This window comes from Urocitellus parryii, chromosome 10, assembly GCF_045843805.1.
Source record: "Urocitellus parryii isolate mUroPar1 chromosome 10, mUroPar1.hap1, whole genome shotgun sequence".
Taxonomy (NCBI): domain Eukaryota; kingdom Metazoa; phylum Chordata; class Mammalia; order Rodentia; family Sciuridae; genus Urocitellus; species Urocitellus parryii.
In genome coordinates, this window is record NC_135540.1 from 47,942,014 (window position 1) to 47,967,864 (window position 25,851).

The following is a 25,851-nucleotide window of genomic DNA, read 5'->3' on the forward strand; positions in this document are numbered from 1 at the left end:
TTTGTCTTTTGTAGAAAAAGTACTCTTTCAGGATAACTGAATACCAAATTAAAAAAAAATCACAACAACAGAAAACCTCTCATAGCTTATTCATACTTATTACTACAGATATAAAAAACTATTGGGGCTGACATAAGTACTAATAGATAAATGCCTTCTTTTATCTTAAACATCAAAATATTAATAACTGATAGGAACAACCCCACTAACGGACACATTCAAAAACCGCTCAGTTGATGGTAATATGTGCCAGAGATAAAGGATGATATCTTTTTAAAGGATGTCAAAAAAACTCATTAGCAATATGAGCTACAGAGACATGGTTCTTATCAGTACTGGGGATTAAACCCAGGGTTTACCAATAAGCTCCATGCCAGGTCCTTTTTCTTTTTTAATGTTTTACTTTGAGACAGAGTCTCATGACATTGTGAGAGGCTGACCTCGAACTCATGAGCTTTCTGTCTCCTGAGAAGCTAGGATTACAGATGTGCCAGCTGAAAGATGGTTTTTAAGGGAGTTTACTATTTAAACAATATCTTCAAAGCAATGGAACAATTCTTTCATGGTTTTTGTTTCTTATGTTTTTTAAGAAAATAGAAAATAAAATTATGTTTTTCAATCTCAATAGTATGTTGAGATTTAAACATAACCCAAATCTCAGAAACATATGCTTAGGGTGAGCATTGAATTGCCAAGTAATTTACCTGGGAAACAGCATTAGTACAAAGACCCAGGACTCTTACCATCAAATCCATCTTCTTCCGACCCCAGTTCATCATCTGAGCAGATGTTGAGGACATTTACCAGCATCTCAGTCACTGGACAGGAAAGAAAATAAAATCCAGATTTTGTTATAACCTTAATTACTACTCTGATATTGTAAATCAACAAGTTTAGTACAGGAGATTCTCAGTGTACAGAATCACTTGCAAAGCAGTCTATATAAAATCCACATCATAAAAGACACAGACTTTCTGATTTTATGTAGACTCTATGTTTATCAAATTATTATCTCATCCCTATGAAATGTACTGCTAATATCTATCAGCTGAAGGTCAATAGAAAATGGATAAGTCAAGTATATGAATATGAATATCATATAAATCTGTAAAGATGCAAGTAGTTATTTTTTAATTTTTTATTTATTTGCAAAATGATTCTGCATGATCTAGATTAGATTACAAACTTCTGTTCAGTAGGGACTAAGTAAATTCAGATTTCATTTTTAATTTTTTTTTACTCCTCCAGAGAGCCCAGCACAATGACAGGTATGTGGCCTTGTACTTAATAAAAATGTTAGATTGATGAATTAATACATTTGAAGTTGTTTTGAAAACATAAATCTTCAAGAAGAATGTTAGAAATTTTCCAAAAATGGCTTTAAAATAACTTAATTATAGTTTAATCAGAAATTTAGTTAAGTATATTACAATAGGCTTACAAAAATAAAAGTATTATACACATACTCAGGAAATTAGTGCTGTATTATTCTTACACTAATGTAAATGGTATTCCATTTAATATTTTTTGAAATTAGGTTGAGTTACTTTCTTTTCTATTTACTTATTTTACTGGGGATGAGCCCAGGGTGCTTTATCATTGAGCTACATCCTCAGACTATCATGCCCCCAACCCTGCTTTTTGAGACAATGTCTCCCTAAATTGTCCAGCCTGATCTCCAATTTGTAATCTTCCTGCCTCAGTCTCTCTAGTCACTGGGATTACATGTGTGTGTGCCACCAGTCGGGCACAATTGAGTTTTATCATACATATGAAGAGAAAGTTGCACACTAATTCTTTAAAAGGTACTTTTAAAAGTAATATGAGGGCTGGGGCTTTGGCTCAGTAGTAGAGCTCTAGTCTTGCAAATGTGAGGCCCTGGGTTCAATCGTCAGCATCACATGTATAAAAAAAATAAAAAATAAAATAAAATATGATATTTTAAAAAATGTTCTTGAAGATAAAGTAAAACCTTAGTGGAGCCAAAATTAATGCAGAGGTTCAGTTTCATAATAAAAATATAAATTATCTTTACTAATATATTAGTGTGTTGTTTTATAACACATGGTCAAAATTTGAATAATTAATGGAAGCCATTCAACTCAAGTGTGTTCAAGAGCATCCAATAGTTATCAGGATTCAAGCTGCTTTGATTTCCGGAGGATCCGAGAGACAATTTTACCAGGTGCTGCAATTTGAGCAATGCAAGAAAGCATCCAACGTAGCACTGGCAGGACATTATGAAAATGTACTTGTGACTTATTTTGATTTCCAAAGGGAAGAATTTTTCACTGACCACTCACAATTTGGTTTGTGATATATATATATAATATATATAAACTCAAATATTATGTGGCTTCAGAAAGATGTGTAGCTCTTCTCTAAAGCTCCCCACAACACACCCTGTTTTTCTGAAACACATGGAAACTCTTATCTTTATTACAAACCCACTTGTGTCCTTGTGAGGTACATGAGAAGATGCATTAGGAATGATCTGTCTGTCACTGAGAGGCCTCATGACTAAAGGTTCATGGGTTTTTTCTGAGGTTTAGGAATATATAAAAGTAAAACAAAAAAGAAAAGAAGGAAGGAATGAAGAAAGGAAGAAAGGGAGATAGGAAGGACAGGAGCCAGAGAGGATAATAAAGGAGAGAGAAAAAGGGAGGAAAAAAAAGGAGGAAAAGCCAATTTCTGAAAAATTGGGTCAAGTTAATACACAAGGTTTCAAATGTAAATTTGTCTCCCTGTTCCTACCTTGTAACACACTAATGCTCAATATATATTTAATAAATTACTCTTTTAATTGTTTTATGAGCTATTTTTCAAAATATGGTGGCCATTAAGGGCTACCAGTACCATGACCATTACTCACATTAGAAATGTAACAAAAGTATGCTGAAACCAGCTAAAGCTATATTTCTGTTATTTTTAAATTAGATTATTCTAATAAGACTTTATGAGTTCTCCTAATATTCTAATGAATTCTCCTGATGAATTCTTATAAATTCTCCTAATATATTCCTCATTTCCTGTTAACCCATTCATTGTATATTGTTAATATATACACAGTGACACACTTTTGAATCTCTTCTCCCATGGCCCAGCTTGCCATTTTACTGGTTAGACCAAAGGATTTCTGTTTCTGAACACTTCTTATTAAAACAGAACAAATCTCCTCTCCTCCCATTATATGCCATCTGGTTAAGGACCTCTCAAGATTGTACAACACACCTTTTTCCCCAACAAATGGCAGGGACCAAGTGAAAACATCCATGAAATTTGGAAGCCAGTATGGATGGGGAGAGCAGTTGAATTGCCTGATATTCATAACGTTGTTCTCATACTTCAATACTGCAGCTAAAAAACAACAGAAAACAAACAGAAAGAAGCATGTTAGATTCACAGCACGTTTCTGCTTCTATACATGGTTTAGTTGATTATGAAAACTCAATTATTTGACTTAAGTTCCAAAACATCAAACCAAATTGCTTTATCAGTCCTGAGTGCTTAAACTACTTATGGACTTAAGCTGTACCCACTGTAATGTGTTTCTGCACAATATGTGAATAGTAAATATGAAGCAGCATCATAATTTGGCAAATATTTATATAAAACAGTTAATCAAATGTCTGTTGAGAATTTTATCAGGCTGCTCTTGCAGCCAAGAACATTCCATTCTCATTTAATACCCGATGACAAGAATAAAGGTGGCATGGCTAAGTTAGTTAGAAATAATTTAATAATCTCCTCAAATATTTGAATTGAATTTCTGTTAAAAAAGCAAACCTTTTGTTCTGTAGAACTCAAAATAGTTGTACAAAATAGTTTAGATTGCTTTTCTGACTTAATCAAATATTTGGATTGCGTCCTACATAAAATGATATGCCGCTGACCCTATCCTTGACTTTTGAAAAAAGGCACAGAATGGATGACTTACAAAATCAAACCTGCATGTTTCACTCTGCTTCCAGAAACACTTGATTTATACCCCTATATTGCATTTATCACTTGGCTTTAATCACAGGTATCCTGTGAACACATGTTCTTTCTCCCACTGTCTTTAAAGACAAGTACCACACAACAAGCTTTGTAGCCTTTGTTTCCCACATATCACCTCACTCAGTGCCAGTGCTCAGAGGGTAGAGACAAATCTTGATATGTCTCTTACATTTTTCTTCAAGCAAACTATTCTAAATTTCCCTGAACTTCAACAAGAAATGTGAGATCATTTCTTGGTACTTTTCATCACCGTGTTCATCTCTGATCTAGAGGCAGGCCAGATTGGCAATGCCTCTGTGTAATTGTGGCTTAGTGTGCACACAATCTTTCAGGTGGTCTGGATCTACATGGAGTATAGAAAAGATATATAGTTTTCTGTGAGTTGGTTACTATGTGTATCATACTGCAGCCTGATGACAATGTTGATGTTTTCAGCAGCTTCCAATTGACTAAGCTCCTACTTACACACAATAAGGGCTTTGCTTTGAATTAAATTCCTGGTGAATGACAATGGTTCCAGGGAACAAAGAATCACAAACTTTGAGAATAAAACATTCGGCTACTACAGTCAACATCAATATAGAGGGAGTCATCCTCTTTTTCTTGTGGAACCTTGAATTCTCCTGCATATATTTCTGGAGTGAATTCTCTTTTACCTTATTCTATAATTTATATGCTGTACGTCATTTGGCCTAGGAATACATTGATATATGGTATTAAAAACAAGCAAAATAAAAAAATCATGGCAATAATTTTATTATATTGAAATCATCATATCAATACTTCTGATTTGGGGGATGGGAAAGGCAAAGTATTTGTAATGTCTGCCAAGTTCTACCTTCCCATGTAAAAGTTCTTTACTATTTTTGAATATTACACATTTACAGCATTAATATATATCCTCTTATATTCAAAATAATCTTTCAAGGCTCTAAGTTGTATTTTCAAAGAGTAATTTCACATTTAGGTTTCCCCTGTTTTTATTAACATTAGGGTGGTGATGTAACAGGAAGAAAAGAAAAGAAGTATAGTCATTCCTCTGTATCCAGAGTTCTGCATCCATGGATTTAACCAGACTTGTATGAAAAATATTTGAAAAAAGGAAAAATGTGTCTACATCGCATATGTATGGACTTATTTTTCTTGTCATTAGTCTCTAAAAAAATCCAGTATAAGAAATCTTTACACAGCACTTACATTATATTAAGTATTATCAATGATATAGATGATTTAAAGTACAAAGGAGGATATATGCAAATATATGCCATTTTATATAAGGCGCTTGAACATCTGTGGATTTGGGTATCCACAGAGGGTCCTAGAATCAGTCACTAGTGGGTAATGAGGCATGACTATATTATTATGAACACTGCCCTGCAGAACAGAGGAAGGCTTTATAGTGAACTGTCATTTAATCCTCGGGGTAAATCTGAAAAGCAGTGATGCCTGACTCTCATGTTACGGATAAAGGAAGTGGTGTGGACAAATGAAACTTGCTCAAGATCATGCAACCAATACCTGGCAGATCTCACCCACACTCCAACTCCGCTTTTCCTGACACCACATCCAGTCCCTTTCCACCATTTCCTGCTGTTTTCCATAAATTATAAATGCATGAATTCTAGTTGGACCAGTTATTCTAATTTCATTTTGAGTGTGGAATTTAAAATTAAAGAGGTTTTAGCTTTGCCAGATTCCATGTTTGAGTGAAATGGGGTGCAAATTCAGAAATGAAGGTGGGGCTTGTCTTAAGAGATTAAACAGAAGTACTGTTTGGTAGCTGGTGAGATAAAAGTGATTATTCATTCTACATTGGCTCTACACAATTGAGTATCTACTGATGAAGTAAATACTATTATTACATTTTATTTTTGCTCATCAATAACAGAAAAAACATTTTTTAGCAGTAGCTACATTTACTGAGCATCTACTATATACAAAGTGCTGTGTTTGGCCCTTTACAAACATGATCACAAATCTTCACAATATTTCTCAAAACTGGTTATCATTTGCATTTTGAAAATAAGCAAAAACAGAGATTACATTATTTTCCCAAATTCACTGGAATTAGCAAAACTCAGTTTTGGCCTGAATCTAAAATTGCTGCTTTTTCTAGTATATATGTACCCACTCTAACAGCATAAATCATTTAATGTCTATCAAGTTTTGAACACAGATTATTTCTCCTTTCCTGTTTAGTCTCTTTATAAAAGAGCACTGAACTGGAAGACCAGGAGTCCAGGTTACTAGATGGATTCTAATTACTTACCCAGCCACTTTTAAGGTCCCTAAGTTAGGTCTTAGTTCTCTCATATGAATATAAGGGATAATATTTTATTTTTATAATATTTTGGAATTTATATAATCTCTTTCCCATTTGAATGATGCTAAAAAACTTCTAGAAGAAAAACCTCATCATTAACACAATGACAGATTAATATTCTCAGTAATTTTACATGTTATTAATAGAACTTTTTCTTACTTTCCCGAAGTTTAAAAAAAGAATAACCTTTTCTTAAAAATTCAAATACACCAAAGTATATATTTTTTCTTGGCAATATAATCTATTTATGCAAAAATACTCTTTGAATAACCTTACATTAATAAGGTATTCACTAATTTTAATATTTTTGTATAAATCACCAAAATACATGAAAAAAATTAAACCAAATTAGTTCCAGATATCTGCAGTCACGAAATTCACAGTTAACATTTCATGTTCCACCTCCTACATCCTCCGCCCCTGCCACCTGCCTCCGACTGTCATTGGGATTACAAAACCTAACTGGAGCCCTAATAGTGTGCTTTTCTCTGAAGTACTTGAAAGATGTCCATCCCCAGTGCAATACAAATAATACAATTGGTTGTACTTTGAGAACCACTTGAGACCACCTCCTGAAACCTTCTTGGAGAAATAAAGAGAGAGAAAAAAGAACAAAAGTCTACTAACAAGGAGCTCTTGTATGTTGCTGGCAACTTCACATGACCTCATGCTATTAGCACTTGTATCAGAGGTCTGGAGACAGACTGTGACATACATATGGGCCTTATGCTATTAAGTGTAATTTAAAGCAGACCAGACAGCAGCACAGAAACAAATACTTTTCTGTTGCACCTGCATGTGTGAAGAACAGCTGGAAGAAAAATTGTTGTAATGGAACGAATACTAATTCCATGAATCTGGAGGCCTGACTGGTAGTTCTTTTCCTCATGTCTGAATTAACATCTGAAAATTATGCAATTACTTGACCCATTCAGGTACCCGTAGAACTCTGTCTTCAAAGCCATGCTTCTTTAGATTTAAAATCAGTAAACAGCCCATTCCTACTTGGGTGAACGGGGAAGGAACACTGCATCTGCCCTGTTTTGAATAACAACACTGGGGTTCTGTATTCAGTGAAGTTCAAGGAACAGAATGCATACCTTATTCCATTGCTCTATCTAATAAGCCATGCACTAAATTGCTAGACCACAACTAAATCTGGAAAAAAAAGGGGGGGGGCTCTTATTTGACAATATGAAAATTTCATGAGGAATAAAAACTTTTATTTCATAAGAACTTGGTAACATGTATCAAATCTTTCCATAATTGTTACCACCCAGGGAAGCTGATGACAAAGCAATAAATGTCAAGAAAACAAAGATCAAACTAAAGCATCAAAGTTAAAAGAAGTCATTAAAATATTGCTACTAAGAAGCACTGACTAGTTCACCAAAACACGGGCTCAGCACTTTTGAAGTGGGTTTCAAGAGGAACACATGAAAAACCTCAAGGTTTCCACATTTCAATTAAACCCTGGTGAAGAATGAATGCTCCCACCACACACAGACCTTCCCAACACTGCTAATCTTGTTTTAAGATAGGGGACCGTAGAGATCAAAAAACAGAGAATGTCAGTCCTTCTTTCACATTTTGCCAACCTGTAATTGGCCATCCACTCTCATCTTCAAGAGATGGGAAAGTGGGACAGAAAAGAAACAAAAATGAGAGGAAACCAAATAGGGACATTCCAGAATCACATTCTAATTCATCCAGAAATAGTAAAAAAAAAAATTGCATAATAGATCTAAGATATGTTTTCTTTCCCATCCTTCTACCTGCAGATGCACTCGCAGAAAAAAAAAAAAAAAAAAAAAAAAAAACTAGCACCTATATGTTTGGGCAAAGTCCTACCATTAGAATGAGGTGTAAAGGCTTGGTAGATATAGTTCTTGAGGTAGGATGCATATACTCAGATTCTGTGCTGGTATGTTGCATGAAAGGGGTGTGAATTCTGGGAAACAAGCTATACAGTTTTTTAAAAGCTTCTTTTTCTCAAAATGATTCCTTTGGTGGTATAATTTTCATTTAAGATTATGAGGATATATATATTCCTATTCCTACTTGGGTGAATGGGGAAGGAAAGTACAACCATTTGTGTGTGTGTGTATATATATATATATATATATATATATATATATATATATATACTTTATGTACATATAAACACAGCCTTTATGATTCCTTGTATTATTGTTATTATCCACTTAGATAAAAGGCAATTTACTAATTCATGATGGTTACTGTATTTGGTGAGCAAGGATTGCCCTTATAACTCATTTTTACTGTATACCTCCTATGATTAGCCATAAAGTATGTGTTTATATCATTTATCAATATAGATCTCCGCTTTTCAATTAGTAGTAATTTGGCCATAATGATATTCTTCATATGAGGAATTTAACAATTACACTACATGATTTAGTACCTAATACAGAGTTCGTCATAGGCAAATTCTAAGTAAGTTCCACATCATGACTAAATTTCAAACAACATAAACATTTATTATTAGTGGATACCCACAATATATATCTAACTTGAAACTGCAAGATAATGAATTTCTAACAATAAATTTTACTGTGTATATTTAAGGTCTATAGCATGTTGTTATATGATACCCATAAAAAGTATCACATTAACTATAATGAAGCAAATTAACATTTTCAGCATCTCACATAACTACTGCTGCTTGTTTTTGTGATCAGAGCAGCTATATTTCTACTCATTTGTATGTGCCAAAGGCACACTTGTGTTACCACATATCATACTTTTATGACTACATCTAGCCTTAGCCCCATTCCTCTTACTTCATCCAGTGGGAAAGTCTTCTCAACCTTTCTATATCTTTTATCCTTATATATGCCAGCTTCATGGTGCCTACAATAACTGCTTTAGCTTTTTTATAAGCTTCTTTCATAAAATTTGGTTAATTTATCTTATCTACACCAAGAAGGGGGATACACTAAATATTTCTGTGAAATAACTTGAGTCGATCTTATACTTACACGTGTTGGTGTGTTCCAGCATATCCCATGCACACTCAAGAACATGTGCTTCCCTTCTTAATACAGCATTAGCAAATTACAGACCAGATTATTATTCAAATACAGAAATGTGAGTAAAGTGGTCAAAGGAAGAGGAGGGAAGAGATGAAGAGGCATAAATCCCTTTGATGCTTTTACAGTGTTATATACTAAATCTGCCATATAGGTTGATGGTCAATTGTGTTGGTTGAAGATAAGATCAAGAAAAGGAAAGAGAAAGCAAGGACAAGAGGGAGAGGAGAAGAAGAAAGAAAAACAATGGTAGGAAAAAAGACAAAGAAGTTTTCAGAAACAAAGAATAAGATCTTACCAGAATACTAATCACATAACTAACCCTGTATGAACACAAGTCTGAGGGGAACATGAAGGAATTTAGAAAACAAAGGCACTGTGTCACCTCAGAGGCCACACTCTTTGTTTTCAAATTGCAGGGGTATGTAATAGAAATCAAGTAATATTGGCTCTGTCATAGCAATTACATGAACATTATTTTCTCCTTATTTCAGCTTTACCTTCCCAACTTGTAAAATGGAAATGATAATAATTTGATTTCCTACTTTTCATGTACAAGGATTGAATCTAATATATGATCAATATACATGATAACACATATGATCAGATGAAATACTTGTCACCTGAGAAATGTGAAGTGCCATGCGTCAGTTTCAAATTCCTTAAGGAGGAGTCGTCAGTCTGTTTGGATAGCTTGCCATTTTATAATCCCACCTTATGGGTCACATCTATATAGTGGGATGCAGAGAATCTGGGGCCAAAAAGTGATCCTGGGATTTAGCTCAAATCAAGTCAAACAGTGTGAATCACTACTACCACCAAAATCACACAGAAAATTGAATTTCTTCCAGTACATGTAGTTTGTTAACAAGAAAGAATTACTGATGAGTTCTTTACCACTTTCAGCTTATATACTGTTTTATGTTCTAATAATTATTATAATGCTCAAGGGAGACCAATGTAAGTCCAAACTAACAAATTAGAGCTCTGGCAGAAACTTTAAGATTCAAGGAGGAGATGTAAGGTCACAGTAAGCACTGTGCCCCTGGCCTGCTGTCATTCAGTGCAGGTGATACTTACATATCCAAATGTAAAGTAAGGGAAAGTGTGTCCTGATGGGAGGCACCTGGACACCACAGATCCATAACAGAACCACCTTTCAATCTTGTCGTTGGTATGAAGCCTTGAGCTATAGCTTACATTGGTTTTAGATTGGTATCTCTTAAGATATTCCTGGTACTGAGTTGGGGTTAGTCCATATACTTGCTATCAACATTGTTTCCCATGGAAATAATGGACTTTGGTAGGTCTAGAATTTCTGTATAATGAATATAAAGTCACAGTCTATTAATTCAGGTCTTTAACATTACATATATTGTACTGTCCCTCTTCCCAATAAATGCTTTGTAGTGAATTAGATTTCTAGAATAGTAGTTTCAATACATTGTAAGAATCTTTTGACCATCAGAGCTATCAGAAAAAAAGGATTTCAATGTCTCAAGATGCATTTCTTGGTTGTTCCTGATCAAGGGACAAAAGGACATCTGACAGTGAATCTTTGTGAACATGTATGGAGGCTTCATTCAGCTTGAAGGTAGGGCCTTTGTTTCTGATAAGGTCCCACATAATTGTGAGATCTGAAATCCAGTAATTCTAGAGACAAACCCCTGTGAAAAATAAATATTTTACTCACATTATCACTTTGTTGAAGGTCCATAGTTACTTTACCAAGAAGGTTATTTATTATTATTATTTATTAGAGCAAAGGTACATAGATTACTTGTAGATTAATGAAGTAGAAATATACACTGAGAATAATTCTTAAACATTAAATCTTAATGGCTAGTTTTCTATTTTACCATTATTTTCATTAATTCAATGTTTAAATGAAAGCAAGAGCATACTGGCCTAAAACCAACCTACATAAAAAGTGGCCTGCGGCAGTGACACTTACGCATTGGAACTGAATAAATAAAGGCACAAGTGTAAGTGCTTGAGGGGTTCAGTTTAAAGGGAGAGATGAATTATTTATTTTTAAAAATGCAAAGAGTATTCTTACTACATTTTTTTAAAATAATGGAAATATTTGGATACCTAGCACTCACATAATTTTGAAGTGATCATAAATGACTTTTCGTTTCAAAAGCTTTTCTTTTCACATTGAAGAACAGTTAGAGTCACCTAAACACAACAGAGCCATGATTTGAAGAGCTTTTCCCTGTGAAAATTGCCCTGAGATCTTTCATACAACAAAGCTAAGGACAGAGGTTAATAGGTTGACTCTGGAGGCAGCAGGCTGAATTTCCATCTCAGTGCTCTCTGTTGACCAGCTTCTGTGAACCCTGGGGAAAATGTGCAATCCCTCTGTGCCCTAGCTTTTCAACTATCTAATCAAGATTATAAGGTATTTCATAGGGCTGTCGAGAGAGTAAATACATTTAGACATAGAAAACACTTTCAGCAGTATCTGCACATGGTAAGTACTAAAACAATGCTGTTACTGGTATTATTGGCTATTCGTAGGAATAAAGTAAATAGCATATGCATAGTATGCTATCAAAATCAAGGGAAATACTAACTTTACAAGACACATTACCAACTTCAGATTCTAAAGAAATATATTCAGCTGTATCATTCACAGTGACAATTAAAATGACAATGGAAAAGAAAAGGTAAGAATCACAGACGGACAAATTCTACATGTTGAGGGGCCCTGGATTTGAAGTCAGTGAACGGAAGCTTTCTGCCAAAACCTCTCCAATTAATGTTATCTGTTCTTCTCAGATAAAACTGATCAAAACTTCCTAATCTCAAATGCTGTTCAACCTTAAATGTCTACATCAATTTCTTTTCTTTTCTACGAACTTATATTCATAATAAAAGAATTAACATTGAGTTTTTGCCCATAGTTTCTGCTTGGCCCCTCATAAATTCTTATATTCTACACTTTTTCTTGGTAGATCCTCTTAGTTTTAATAGTTATTAAGAAAAGATTACCTGTATAGTGAGTATAATTGTAAGATACTCCTAGGGCTAAAGAATAACAATGTTTATTGAATAAATCCAAAAAAATGATTTTTTTTTTAGGAAAAGTATCTTATATATTGTTTTACTTAAGATTAAAAAAACCCCACAAAAGCAAAACAAAACATAAAGTGAAGAACTAAGCCTACAATTTGTCAGCAAACATCAAATAACAAAATACTGCCATGAATATACGTTTACAATTTTTAAATATTAAAATAAGTGATCTGAGGTAAAGAGTCATGCAAAACCAATTAAGTAGAGTTTTAGAGATGGTGGGAAAAAACCAAGAGCTGGCAAAACTGCAGCCATGGGAAAAAACAAAACAAAAAAAAAAAAAACCTCTGGATCAATTTTATCCAAAGTGTAAACAACTAGCAATCCTATTTATACCTGTAGTTTTAAGGACACAAAAAATTCTTGAAAAATGTTTGTGTCAATGATAAATGTTACGACCAAACTTGACAGGCTTTGGACTCTGTAAAAATGGAACTTTGTTGTAAAACATGGTTCAACTTTGTAGGAAAGTGATTTTTGTGACATGTGTAAAGTAAGAGGTGCAACTCAGGGTGATATGTGACCCGGGGGTACCTGGGCCCAGTTGCACTCTCCTTTCAGAAATCCCTCATCTCATTCTGGCACCCAGGATAAGGATGTGATCTAGTTGGTTATGAATTTGGCTCCTACACCAGAATGACACCAGATATCAAGAACCTAGTGGAAAAACACATGGTGCAGTATGGAATGAGCTTCTCAGGTCCGCCATTCGACACCATATAGATCCCCTGCTAGAAGTCAGGGACCAAGGCAAGCTGGCTTCTAATGTGGTGCATCTGTTCCTAGATGTTCACATCAGGATCATCAATAAGATCCTTATCTTGGTTCATGATATCAGCACTTATTATAATGGCATTTTTCTGCCAAATAAGAATCTCTTTTTATTTATCAATGTTATCTTCTTGGAAAATATTTGAGGTTATTGACAATGTCATATTTTGGTAACACACACAAAAATGCTTTTTATTAATCAGCAATTCTATTAAGTTGTATAATTGAAAAAATCTAAATATTCCAACAGATTTTTCCCAGGCCTGGTGATGCATGTCTATAGTTTTAGCGACTCAGAAGGCTAAGGCAGGAGGATCTTGAGTTCAAAGTCAGCCTCAGCAAAAGCAAGGCATCTAGCACCTCAGTGAGACCCTGTCTCTAAGTAAAATACAAAAAATAGGGTTGGGGATGTGGCTCAGCGGTTCAGTGCTCTTGAGTTCAAACTCCAGTACCCTTCTAAAAAACGGTAGCCTTAGCTGTGCGCAATGGTGAATTCCTGTAATTCCAGTGACTCAACAGGCTATGGCAGGAGGATCACAGGAGGAGGATTCAAAGTTAGCCTCAGCAACTTAGAGAGACTCTGAGTAACTTAGTGAGACCTTGTCTCAAAATTGAAAAAATAAAAAGAGCTGTGGCTGTGGCTCAGTGGTTAAGTGCCCCTGGGTTTAATCACTGATACCAAAGGGGGCGGGGGGAAGACTTTTGCATGTTAAAATTATAGTAAATGATATTCTTCTTTTCCATCTTCTAAATCCAATTTTCCATCTCTCTCTTCCCAAGTACTTTAATATTAAATTCATTTATTCCCTTGGCTGTCATTTTAATCTCTGGTCTTGATTGCTATATTAGTTTGGTTGCTATTTATATTTTCCTCTCAACCCAAAATGTTTCATTTAATAAATTTCCTTAATTTTACTGTCAGTACCTGAAATAGTTTTAAACCTCTGGTATATATGATTACATTTATCTAAATATATTCTATATATCTATTAGCTCACCCACTCACCCACCTACCCAAGAACTCATATGAATTATAGAAAACTTGACCCACATGGAAATCCTATGCAATCTAACTTAGATTCATTTGAAGCACAGGTGTTTCTGTAGAGAGAAAAAGGACCTGCTCTTTTTTTTAATCAGGTGTAAAACACATTTTTCCAGAGGTTCATTAGAGTATTTGTACAAACTAAAAATTTTAAAGCAGTGTTTACATATGCCACAGTATTTCTGAATTCTAAGTGATTGTACTCTTAAATTTCACTTTCTCAGTTAAGCTCTTCTGTTCCCATAGACTAATTTCCAAATACTACTCATTTCTTTGTAGCATTTTCCAAATATTCTTTAACATTGATTGGTTGAATTATTTACTTAATATCTATCACATTGCAAGATTATAAAGCACACTGGGGCAAAGACCATGTCTGCATGTTTAAATTATATCCCCAACACCTAGCATGGTGCTTGATGTATACCAAGTTTTTGGTAAAAGTTTGTTGTATTGGTGTATGGATATGGTGGAAGCCATATTTCCAGGAGGCAAATTATGAAGAAAAAAATGAAAACTATGTTTCATTACTTCATTTTTCATCTAGTATATTTAAAGAATCAGGAAATAACTTTTCCTTTAGGGATCAGATTCACAGAAGAAAAACAATTCAAATGCACAAAGTGCTCTGCAAATGTTTAACTCCAATTTGGAAAGGGCATTGGCACTGATTACGGCAATAATTTCAAGTGAGATTAAAAAAAAATCTCTGGGTCAATATTGATAGGGCACTTATTGGGCACTGTCTTCTATTAATTCCTAGAAGAAAAATGCTCCAATTGATTCATGTATCGACTGCCTACCAGGTACAATGTATGCAGTCTGGCTTCACAATGTCAATGTACCATGTACAATGTTAATTCAAAAGCTTCATATTTCAAATAAAAAATAAATAAATGATTGGCATGTAACTGAAATTTATGGGAAAGCTAACTAAAAATGTATGATATGTATAAGAAAAAAATGACTGGCATTGAAAACATTCAAAGGGGGTCTTCATGGAAACAGAGATGGAAAGGGTCTAATCTACCTAGATGGGCAGGGTGCAAGTCAAGCATTTTAGATGGAGAGAAGTATGGGGGCCAAGGTGTGGAGAGATGGAAAGTCAAAAGTTGTTGAGGGAAATGAGAAGAACAAGTTGGCTACAGAAAAGGGTTCACTCAGAAGTGAAGAGGGAGGTCATAAGGTAGGTAAAATAATATATAGTGAAATGATAAGTAAAAAGCTGAAGAGAAGCAGCCTTTTCCTGGCAGCTTTTGTGAAGCCCTGAACTAACATGTGGCATAATAATAACCTAACATATTCAATGATGATAATATCTTAATATTGCACAGCACTTTGTTTCAAAGCAATTCCATGTATTAGTCAAAAAAGAAAATTTTTCCCTCATTTTACAGAGATAGCACTGCACATCCAATAAATCTGAATGAGTTATTTGTTTAATGCGATTCAAACCTACATCTTTTGCCCTGGCATCTTGCAGTTGTCAGCGTGAGGAAACAGAAGCAGGGAGACCAGTGAGAAAACAATTATGTTACGGCAGACTGCAAAGGATAAGAGCTGACAGAATTAATGTGGGCTTCACCAAGAGATGGAACACTCAGTCCTCACTTTCCAAGCATTTCTTATTAGCTATAAGCCATTAAGGAGCACTAATCAGAACTATTGGATATATAAATACACATTTGATCACAACTATTACTCTTTTTAATTAAGATGGCAGAACAAATATACTTTTATTTTTTCAGAGTCACTGGTGTCTTAATCTGCAGGAGCTTTACAAATCAAACCATAACATAACTATTGGGTTATAATTCCAGAATCCTTTATGGTCATCCATCTCTAAGAATCAGATGTTCAACTCAGAGATTCTTCAGTGTTATTTTTCTATTAATTGTATTTTGGAGGATCTCACAACCCAATTTCATTGCACTGCCTTTTAATATTCTAGTTAACACTGATTTTATTCAAAAAGAATAATCTTCACTTTAGCTGTGAATAATTGACTCCCACTCCCAGATACTGTACACACTGTTAGCATAATAGCTTTAAAGTGCTTCAGAAAATTTACACAAAAGTCTTTTGAAATTATGTTCTAACTGAAGAATATGTCTTTCTTTTTCCTATCAGTTTATCCTTTTCTCTTGGGAGAATTTCTTGTTTTATGAAAAGGTTCCCCAAATGAAACACTTCTATCTCGTTCCTAAAAGACTGCTCTACCCTAAGGCAAGAGGAAAGAATAAAAGAACAACACAGTCTCAAAGATAGCTGTGCCCTGATACCTGTGTGTGTGTGTGTGTGTGTGTTTAAAAACACATGTGTTTTCAAGTTCCTACCTTGTTATCTCAGAACCATATACAAAGAAGTAACATACACCATATGTGACAAGTGGTTTTAGTCTTAACAAAAATCATATTACCTACAATTAGAAATAACAAAAAGAGGCAAGACCATTCTTATGGAATAAAATCCCATTTTAATTTTTATTATTCTATTTTTGTTTAATTGCTAGAAACCTTGTTTGTACGTGCAACTTAGCAATCAGTCTCTGAAAAGAACATAACTTTTTGGGTGTTCCTTTCTCTAGGTTTAATAGAACAAAGTTTAAATGACATAGAATAATAAAAACTTGTGTTCATATTTTACACACCTAAGATAAATTACAGGATCCTGATGGGATGTGTAATACGACCTACTGAGTTCTTAAACTGCTTGGTGCTACTTCAGGTGCCCTCTATAGAGCAAGACTGAAAATCCTGGGAATTGATTTTATACACAAAGTATTTGCTGCTTTTAAAAAAAAAAATCACTTGATTTGACTTTGTGTTTTCCTCTTTCTCACCAAACACTGGCCAATATTTATGATTCAGGTCATATTTTATCTCAAACAAGGACTTCTCTGATCATTCCAGAAAATTACCCCTTGTCAAATGTATTTCATATTGAGTCCCTTGATTTCAGCTAAATCACGTTATGTCTTATATTTTTAGTAAGCCACTAAAATCTCGCTTTGTCAACTGCCTTACAAGCACATGGCATGCAGAGGACACATGTTATTTGACTTTGCAAACTTCTTGCCACAAGAGGCAGCACCTCATTTCTAGAATTGTCTTGTGCTCCCTGCCACCCTCAAGTGTGACAGAAACTGCACTGTGTCTACTGATAATTATGCCCCCGAGTACAGAAAAAGGGGCCATAACTGTCAATATAGTCATGAAAAAGAATGTACAGTGATGGAAAACTCCATCCAGCAGATGTCTCTCTCTGGGCTCTTGGGAAGGGAGTGGGAGGGTTGTAGGCTCCATCTGTAGGAAAGAGCAAGTGTGTGGAGGGAGAAGTAAGGAACAGAAGGAGAGGTGGGGCAGCACTGTGATTACACCAGATTTGCCTTTTGTGGGAAGATCCCTGAGAGCTCCCGAATATATGAAGGTCAAGGTCTATCTCTGAGAAGGAGGAAGTGGGAAGTACTAGACAGGGAAAGGGAACACCAGAAATCGAGGCAACAACCTCTTAAAGACAGAACACTCAGCAGGCACTTGGGAATACTGGAGGTGAAAGCCCCTATTAGGCATCCTGGACACAAGGCAGGAAGACATTCATCATACCTGACTTATGCATGGGAATGGCTCCTAATTATAGGAGTTTTCAGACTGACTCAGAAACCAGACTGCCTTTTTCTGCTTTTCCTGGACTATGGGTTGATTTGAGTTTTCCCTTCTGGTCTCCAATTCTCTTAATCTCTGAAAGTTCTACTCAGACTTGATACCCATGTAATGTGCAGACCAATATCAACTAGAGGTCATGTCACTTCTGCATTTGATCACCTATCCTGACATACCTATAATACCATGATTTCCAAATTAAGAAACTACCTTTATGAAAGAGGGTAATAATGGATCCCTTGCTTTTTCTTTTTTTATCCACAGTGAGTAAATAATGTCCTCTTGTTTCCCAGTTCCCCCTCACCACCTCCAGGCATACTGAATATGGAATTTCAGAAAGCAAGTACAGGTCACTGAACTTGACGGTTAGGTTTCATCCCAGTTCATTACTTCCTAAATGAGTGACCTCAGGCAAGGCAATTAACCACAGGGATTGATTCTGCATATCAAAAAGGGGAAGATTTGGCTATAATATTTACCTTGGAGCTTACTTTTACTTATTTTTAATTTTTTTTTAAGAAATGAACCCATACTTGCCTAGAAAGAGGACTCTTGGTAGGTGTTCAATAAATACAATTTGAACTTGAATTTCAAGCTATAGTTTCTTTAAGCTGCACACTTTTTTTGCTGATCATTTATACACAGGATCTCACTACTCTCATTCAAATACACATCCTTTTTAGGGACCATGATATTAGATTACCTCTCATTGTTTTTTAAAAATATCTTTAACTGCCAGAGCAGCAGCTAATATTCTTTACAGACTTTAGAAATGTCTTGAAAAATATTTTAAAGGTACCAGTGCCTGGACCCCACCACTAGTCAAATGTGTCTCCATGTGTAATCACAAAATTGGCAACAAACAAAAATTGAAAAAGTAAGAGAACAATAAATGGTTAAAAATCCAAAGCCAAACCAAAATAAGGCAAGTTAAAGATTAATTGCACATATTATACAAGACCGCAAGAAGAGTTTAAAAAGGTCTTACCTTTGTTATTGTATACATCTAAATAATTTGGTGCTGAAAAAATTGTAATTAGAGAAGGGAAGCCTGTTGTTTGGCTTTTCCTGTACATGCGATACCTAAAAACAACAAATATGAGTTAAAAAAAGGGTTAGTGTGCAAAAAGGGTGATAATAAATTACAGATTTGGAAATAGAAATTTAAATGAATTAAGTTCTATCTTTCAAAAAGGATTCAATTACATAATACTAAATAAAATGTTCTCTCTGAAGTCTCTTATAATCCATTTCAGGATTGACAATGAAAACATACAATCGTGTATAATTTCCAAACAGATATGTTCTAAATTCAGCAAACCTCAGGGGAAGACAGGATTTTGTGGAAAACCACAGTTTATTTGCTTACTTAAAAATATGTTGTGTGAATCAATTAATATCAACAGGACTTTTTATTGAAAATGAGCAATTGATGAATCTCTCCTTGGGGAAATTGTGAATATGTCATCCAGTTTTTTGTTTCTTATTGTTGTCAAGTACACATAGCCAGCTTCAGTATAGAAAGTCAAGGTGCTAGGATTAAGAGTGTTACTACTGTCTTTCACACTGATCTTTTTCCCCTTGACAAAGCTCAGTTCCATAAACAAAATGCTTCTAGAATATTTCAAGAAGATTTTACTAGTTGTTTTCTTCAGAGAAAAGTAGTATACCTGAACAGTTTCAAAAAGAAAAAAAATACAAATCTTTTTAAATTTATAAATTTTAAAATGGCTACCTATCTATCAAAAGGTACTATTTGAACTACTTTAAGAACCAAGCTATATAAGGCACAGTTCATCTACCAGAAATAACAAATGTGAGACACCAATAAAATGATAAAATTTTGTTTTCTAGCCATGCTTCTAAGTGGGTATTCCCTAAATCTATTTCATAGAATTCATGAGATTCTTTTTTGCCCTGATGGAAAAGATGCCCTGATTATTTGAGAAGTAGAGTGCTATTTTATAAATTAGTTTTGTTTTAGTAGAAAAATGTGACTGGATTGCTGGTTTATTTCCAAAGTTCTTGTAGCTGGTCTGTTTTAGTACTGATTGATTAAATATTACCCTGCTGAGACAATAATCTTTAACTTGCAGACACCAGCAAAGCTTGGTAATAAATAAAATTCTAAAATGGAAACAGTCTACAGATGTCCAAAAATTTAATCAGATATAAATTTCCAAAAATTTAATCAGATATTCTTTGAAAAGAAATCACTCAGTCCAAGCAAAATGCTTATATAGAACCTTCATATAATACTGAAGACTTATAGAAAAAGTGGCCTGGTTATAAGTGGCAAGTCTTTGTATATTGCTCTATTTATTGGACCACTTTATGTCAAAAATATTGGCAACTTTTTGAAAGTATAATGGTTATCAAGATAATTGACTGTTCTTCTCTCTATTGATGAAACGCTTCAAAAAAAGCTAACTTTGAAAGGAACTTAAGTTTCTGCTTTGTTCCTGGAGCATGCTTGATGGGGGCCTTCTTAGAAACAATGTAGGTATCCTTGTCAATTTCAGAAAAGTTGTAAAATCCAATATCGAAAATATGAACGAATGCATTTAATAATTTAAAAGCAAACAATGCCTTTCAGTGGAGCATAATGGAAAAGGGTATTCAAAATCAAATCCTAAATTTGTTATTCTAATTTCTTCCTCATGTAGATTTAATGAACTGCTGAAGTGAACATATTTGACATTTCTTAGTTTTCTAAACTCTGAAAATTGGTCTATGATTTTAAAATTTACCAATCAATACAAAATCAATTTTATGTAATTATTTGCTGAGAACATATGAGTTTTTCCTTTGTTTAAATGTCCCTACATGTTTTTTTTTTCCTTTAGAGCTCTACAGTGATCAGGAATAGCATTCTTTAAAACAAAAATATAACATGCAATATATTTTAAATATGTACATGAGATTCTCATTCATCTTACCAACCAAGACTGAACCATAGCTGGTAATTTACTCAATTAGAAGACAGTGGTCAAAGTAGGAAGTGGGAGAAATAAGGGAGGAGGTTGCCTTATAGTACTTTAGAAAAGCTGAAAATTGACTTGTTTAAGCTAAAGGCTGAAGAACTTTAAAAGGGGCTTTACCACCAGGGACTCTGCCCTACCTGCCTTGTCAGTGACCATTTTAAGACCTAATTCTGTCTGGGAGTGAGTCTGGCAAAAGGGAATCCACAGGGCCTGAGCACAGAAGGAAGTTTTCAGAAAGGGGCAATGTACAGTTTTCCCAAATCCTCAAGTCTGCTTACCCTGCATCTTGGGCTTCATGGGCTCGGAGTATAGATAACAAGTTATTGTGCTGCAAGAATTCACAAACAGCTGGGTAACTGTGAGAGACAAAAAGAAAAGAGAAGTATCTGTTATCAAGTCATCAGGAGTCCCATATTCACCTCTGATATCCAGACCAGTTTGATAGAGCATAATCAAACATACACCATTCCTGAAACAAGCTGCTTGGCTCTAAGGACAGTTTGTCTCTATGGCAGAAAAGGCACCTACAGTAGTAATCATGATCAAACAGGGATGTATGTGAATTGCAAACAAAACCAACCAGGCCATTATATAATAACAGTGGAGTGTTCACTCTCAGTCATGATCAATTTTTATAAATTTCCATTTAAATACAAAGTAAACAGAAACATAAATATATCACGAGAATGAAACCTCAATATTCCCAAACACGACACCGTTTGTGTACATGTGCTTGCATGCACGAGTGTGCAACAGAAAAGTGAGCTAGGAAATGCAGGAGAGTAAGTGTACTAGGAAATCAAATTCGGCTGATCTAATATTGTGGGTACATTAAGCTGACTGTATTGTGGCAACACCTAAATAAAATTATAGACATTCACAAGATTTTTAAATTGTACATTATATATTATCAAGAGCAGTTCATCTCAAAACTTATTTATCTTGACTTGGTAAATATATCCAATATACAATTATTATGTTTGCCTTAAAAGTTTCAAACTCAAAGGACTCCATTATAAGTGAAATTGAAACTACAAATTAAAATTTTAGAAACATTTTTTACAATCACAATATCTCTGCTGTACAAGTTTTTAATGAGATAAATGTGCATTATAAAAATGAATTTTGACAATTCAAAACCAATACTCATAAACAAACTGCAGATATTTACTAAAACCTACTCTATACATACAATAGACAGCACTCATCAATTATAAAATAGCACTTTGTGGTAATATTTTAGCTGTTTATACTACTAAAATAATTTATCATAAAAATGATGAATGTAGTTTCTATGCTACATTTGTATAAATTCTCTCATCAATAGAAAAAAATACCACTAAGATGGCACAGAGTTTTACATCAATTGATTGTAAGAAAGTTTCAGTTCTTTAACAAAAATGGGATCAAACGCTGAAAATGATTTCTGTGCACATCTGTGTGTGTGTGTGTGTGTGTGTGTGTGTGTGTGTTGCAAGACAGAGAAAAAAAGGAGATATGCATGAGGCCCCCACTTCCTAGCTGTCCCAGGTCCACCTGGTCAATAAGCCATCCACCTAATTAGTCAGGAGTATGTCTGAGAGACTGGTGAAGATGGCCTATGCCTCTATGTGGGAATGTGCCCATCTGGTATCTAAGACCAGGAGCTGATTAACCCATGTCTTCAAATTCTGTTCTACTTAATGAAAAGGTGAGTCTCTACCCTTTTCATATAAGTTGGGAAAATAAATCTTTATTTCAGAGACAATGGCTGGCCTTTCAAAAACAGCATGTTTGTTTGGTACATATTTGGCTATAAATGCCCAGCTAAGGAGTGTCATTGAGTATGTTCTAAATGAATGTTCCTCCCCGTCTCTTGAGCGCTTTATAGTCCTGCTGCCTTTGAGGCTTTATAAGACAGCGTATTGTCTTGTTACATTGTTGGATGGGGACTGCTTGCCTGGTTTGTCACTTGCCTTTGTGTAAAATGGCTTGGTTATGCTGTCCCCCACTCCTGCCTTTTGAAACAATTTACACTCCTCTGATGAAAATATAATTTCAATATATTTTATTCATGCTAATTTTGATACCATAATATGTTTAGACTGTGTTTTTCCTCATGAAAAAAAATATGACTTTGAATGGAAACCTGACAAAAAATAAAATTAACTAAGCAGCAATTTGTTGATTAATAGTATTACATAAGGTACACTTCTATTATTTACATGGAAAAAACTCGTTTTGAAGAAAAAAATTATAAATTTAAAAACATGCATAATTAAATGCTCAAGCTTTTAAAGAATTATCCTAAATAATTTTTAGAAAATAATCAAGTATCCCCTAGATTCCCATTACTGATGAAATACTTGCCAAGGGTGCATTAAAATCTTAAATAGTATTTGAAAAACAACCAAAACATTCTACAACATTTCTATGCTTTTTTAAAGGAAATGATCACAAAACAAAAGATTCAAGCTGAAAATCCATATATTTATATGTAATAAAATATATGGCTTTTCATAAATGTATATGTGTATGTGTGTGTGTGTGTGTGTGTGTGTGTGTGTGTGAGTGTGTGTGAGATAAAGATAAAATAGCACAAATTTTATAAAACCATTATGAAGCAAGAAAGCATTTGATTCTGCAGTTAATTAGGGAACTGTTCATGAAAAATCTCCTTTATGTGAGATCTTCAAGGAAATGATCTTTGTGAATGAGTAGATGGGAAAGGGGTAGAATCTTATCCAGAAGGGGTAGACAGAATGTGGACTGAGTAAGAACAAAGGTGAAGAAGGCAGAAAAGAGAAAAATGTGATAAAAATAGTAGGAAAACCGAGTTGGTACTAAGCAAATAGCTCTATTATATTAGTTCTGTTCTATTTGTTCTCCTCTTTTTCTTTCTACAGTATATTAAACTATAGTTTTGATGTTGAGTTAATCCTCTCAGATTGAAGACTTTATGATTTTACCCAGCCGGCGTTATTAGGATGTGGTTTTATGGTTACATCTTTGTAGACACTCCATGTGCATTTTTTTTTTCTCCTTGAAAGGTGAATTCTTTGGTGAAATGACGCTTTTCACTGGAGAAGCCTTCACCAAAAGCCCCCACACCCCAATCACAATCAGTGCAGAACGGCTGCATCTTCTGCTTTTATAATGCACAGATCTAAGGTATCATTTATGTTGTGATGCAAAATCTATTCACATATCTGCCCTCAGCAATAGTGAGTGTCTTAAGAGAGGGATGAACTGTTTTTCCCACTCTTCCCACCTAAACAGTTGGCAACAATCTGTCAGCTTACTAGAGCTCAAGTAGAGTTGGGGAGGTAGCCTCAAGAGAGGCACTTAAGCAGGTGAGAGGTGCAAAGGGTTTCTCTCCTGCCTGATGCTTCAGCAAAGCAGAGGCAGGAAGGCTGCAATCACTTTCCAAGGTACCTCGTTGGCAGCCTCCACCTCCTAGGTGCCCTCAACCTGTCCCAGCCCTACTGCATTCTCACCTGCTTCTTGATATCTATTGTAGGTGGTCACTCAGCCCTGGATGATCTGAGTCTTCCAAGACACTGTCAGGCCTATCTTTTTCTAGTGCTTGCTGCATTTCTTCTTTGCCCCAGGGTTCTCCAACTAATTTGATTTTACCCACTAGGGCTCCAACTTTTCCTGCCAGGCTTCTGCAGAACTTAAGTCCTTGCTTATACTTGGCTGCGGGCGGCCTCAGGAGTGGCAAGCAATTTTTATTGAAGGTAAACTTTTTATTTTATTTTGTGATGTTAGGGATTCAATCTAGGGTTCGTGTTTGCTGGGTAAGCACTCTACCACTCAGCTTCATCTGCAGCCCTACGGCAAACTTTTTATTGAAGTAAAAAACCAATACAGAAAAGGGCACAAATCAAAAGATTACAACTTGATAACCTGCCACAGAGTGGACACCCTGGTAACTAATATTCAGATGAAGACAGGGAACATAACCCGAACCCAAGAAACTCACCGCTCCTTCATAATCATTTCCTTACTAAGTATCTGGCTTTTAACATTATAGATTAGCTTTCTCAGATGCTGAGCTCATTTGGATGGAATCATATAACATGTACGATTAATAAATAGTACCTGGTCTCTTTTGCTCATAATTATACTTGTGCCACTCATCCATGTTGCTATGTGCAGTCTAATATAAATATTAAAGTTTATTATTCATGCTGTAACATGGTACACATATGTACATATGTTTACTATGTGTAAAAATAGAATAGCTTAGTCATATGAATGCTCAGCTTCAGTGAACAACAAAGCAGCTAAATGTAATTTGGGAATAGAAGTGAAGTAAAACAACTCAAGTGGCCATTTTTTAAATTTTAATTTATTTTTTAGGTGTAGATGGACACAACACAATGCCTTTATTTTTATGTGGTGCTGAGGATTGAACCCGGGTCCCGCACATGCTAGGCAAGTGTTCTACCGCTGAGCCACAATCCCAGCCCCTCAAGTGGCCATTTCTGCAGAACTCCCCCACATTCCTTGCCTGTAAGAGCCTCCCCTCCATGACTGGATGGATATGTTCTCTTCATCCTTTCAAACTCTGGTAACACCTGGGCCTAAAGCCCTAGTCCACCATGTCTTTGGGTTAAGACTCCTAACTCCATATTTGCATGCATGTGTGTAATGGCCTGCACACCTGTGATGCACTATGTATCTTGCACTTGGTCTGTTTTTGCTTTTTTCTCTCTGCTATTAGACTATCATTCCCTTAAAGGCAGAGACTCTGAGCATCTATACAACTTAGCAGAGGGCATACACGATAGGTGCTCAGCCAATGTTTGTTAAATAACCGAGTAAGTGAGTGGATTCTCATAAAGGATGCCCATGAGTGGAAGTGTAGAAATAAGGAAGGGAAGGGGAAGAGAGGATACTGATAAAATTGGGAGCAGAAAGCTCTGGTGTGACTTCAACAGATTAAAAC

The 25,851-nt window shown here is 35.0% G+C and overlaps 1 protein-coding gene across 2 annotated transcripts in view; it reads right to left on the reverse strand.

Annotated features, from left to right (window-relative positions):
- The window catches only part of Ppp3ca (protein phosphatase 3 catalytic subunit alpha), a 308,806-nt gene that overhangs the window by 33,793 nt on the left and 249,162 nt on the right, over positions 1-25,851 (reverse strand). For both annotated transcript variants that reach the window (XM_026398115.2, XM_026398113.2), the window contains exons 7-10: positions 21,197-21,274; positions 18,923-19,017; positions 3,232-3,357; positions 744-818 (exon numbers count right to left, since the gene is read on the reverse strand). In XM_026398115.2, the coding sequence (XP_026253900.1) occupies positions 744-818; positions 3,232-3,357; positions 18,923-19,017; positions 21,197-21,274 (374 nt within the window). The remainder of the gene's footprint in view (positions 1-743; positions 819-3,231; positions 3,358-18,922; positions 19,018-21,196; positions 21,275-25,851) is intronic.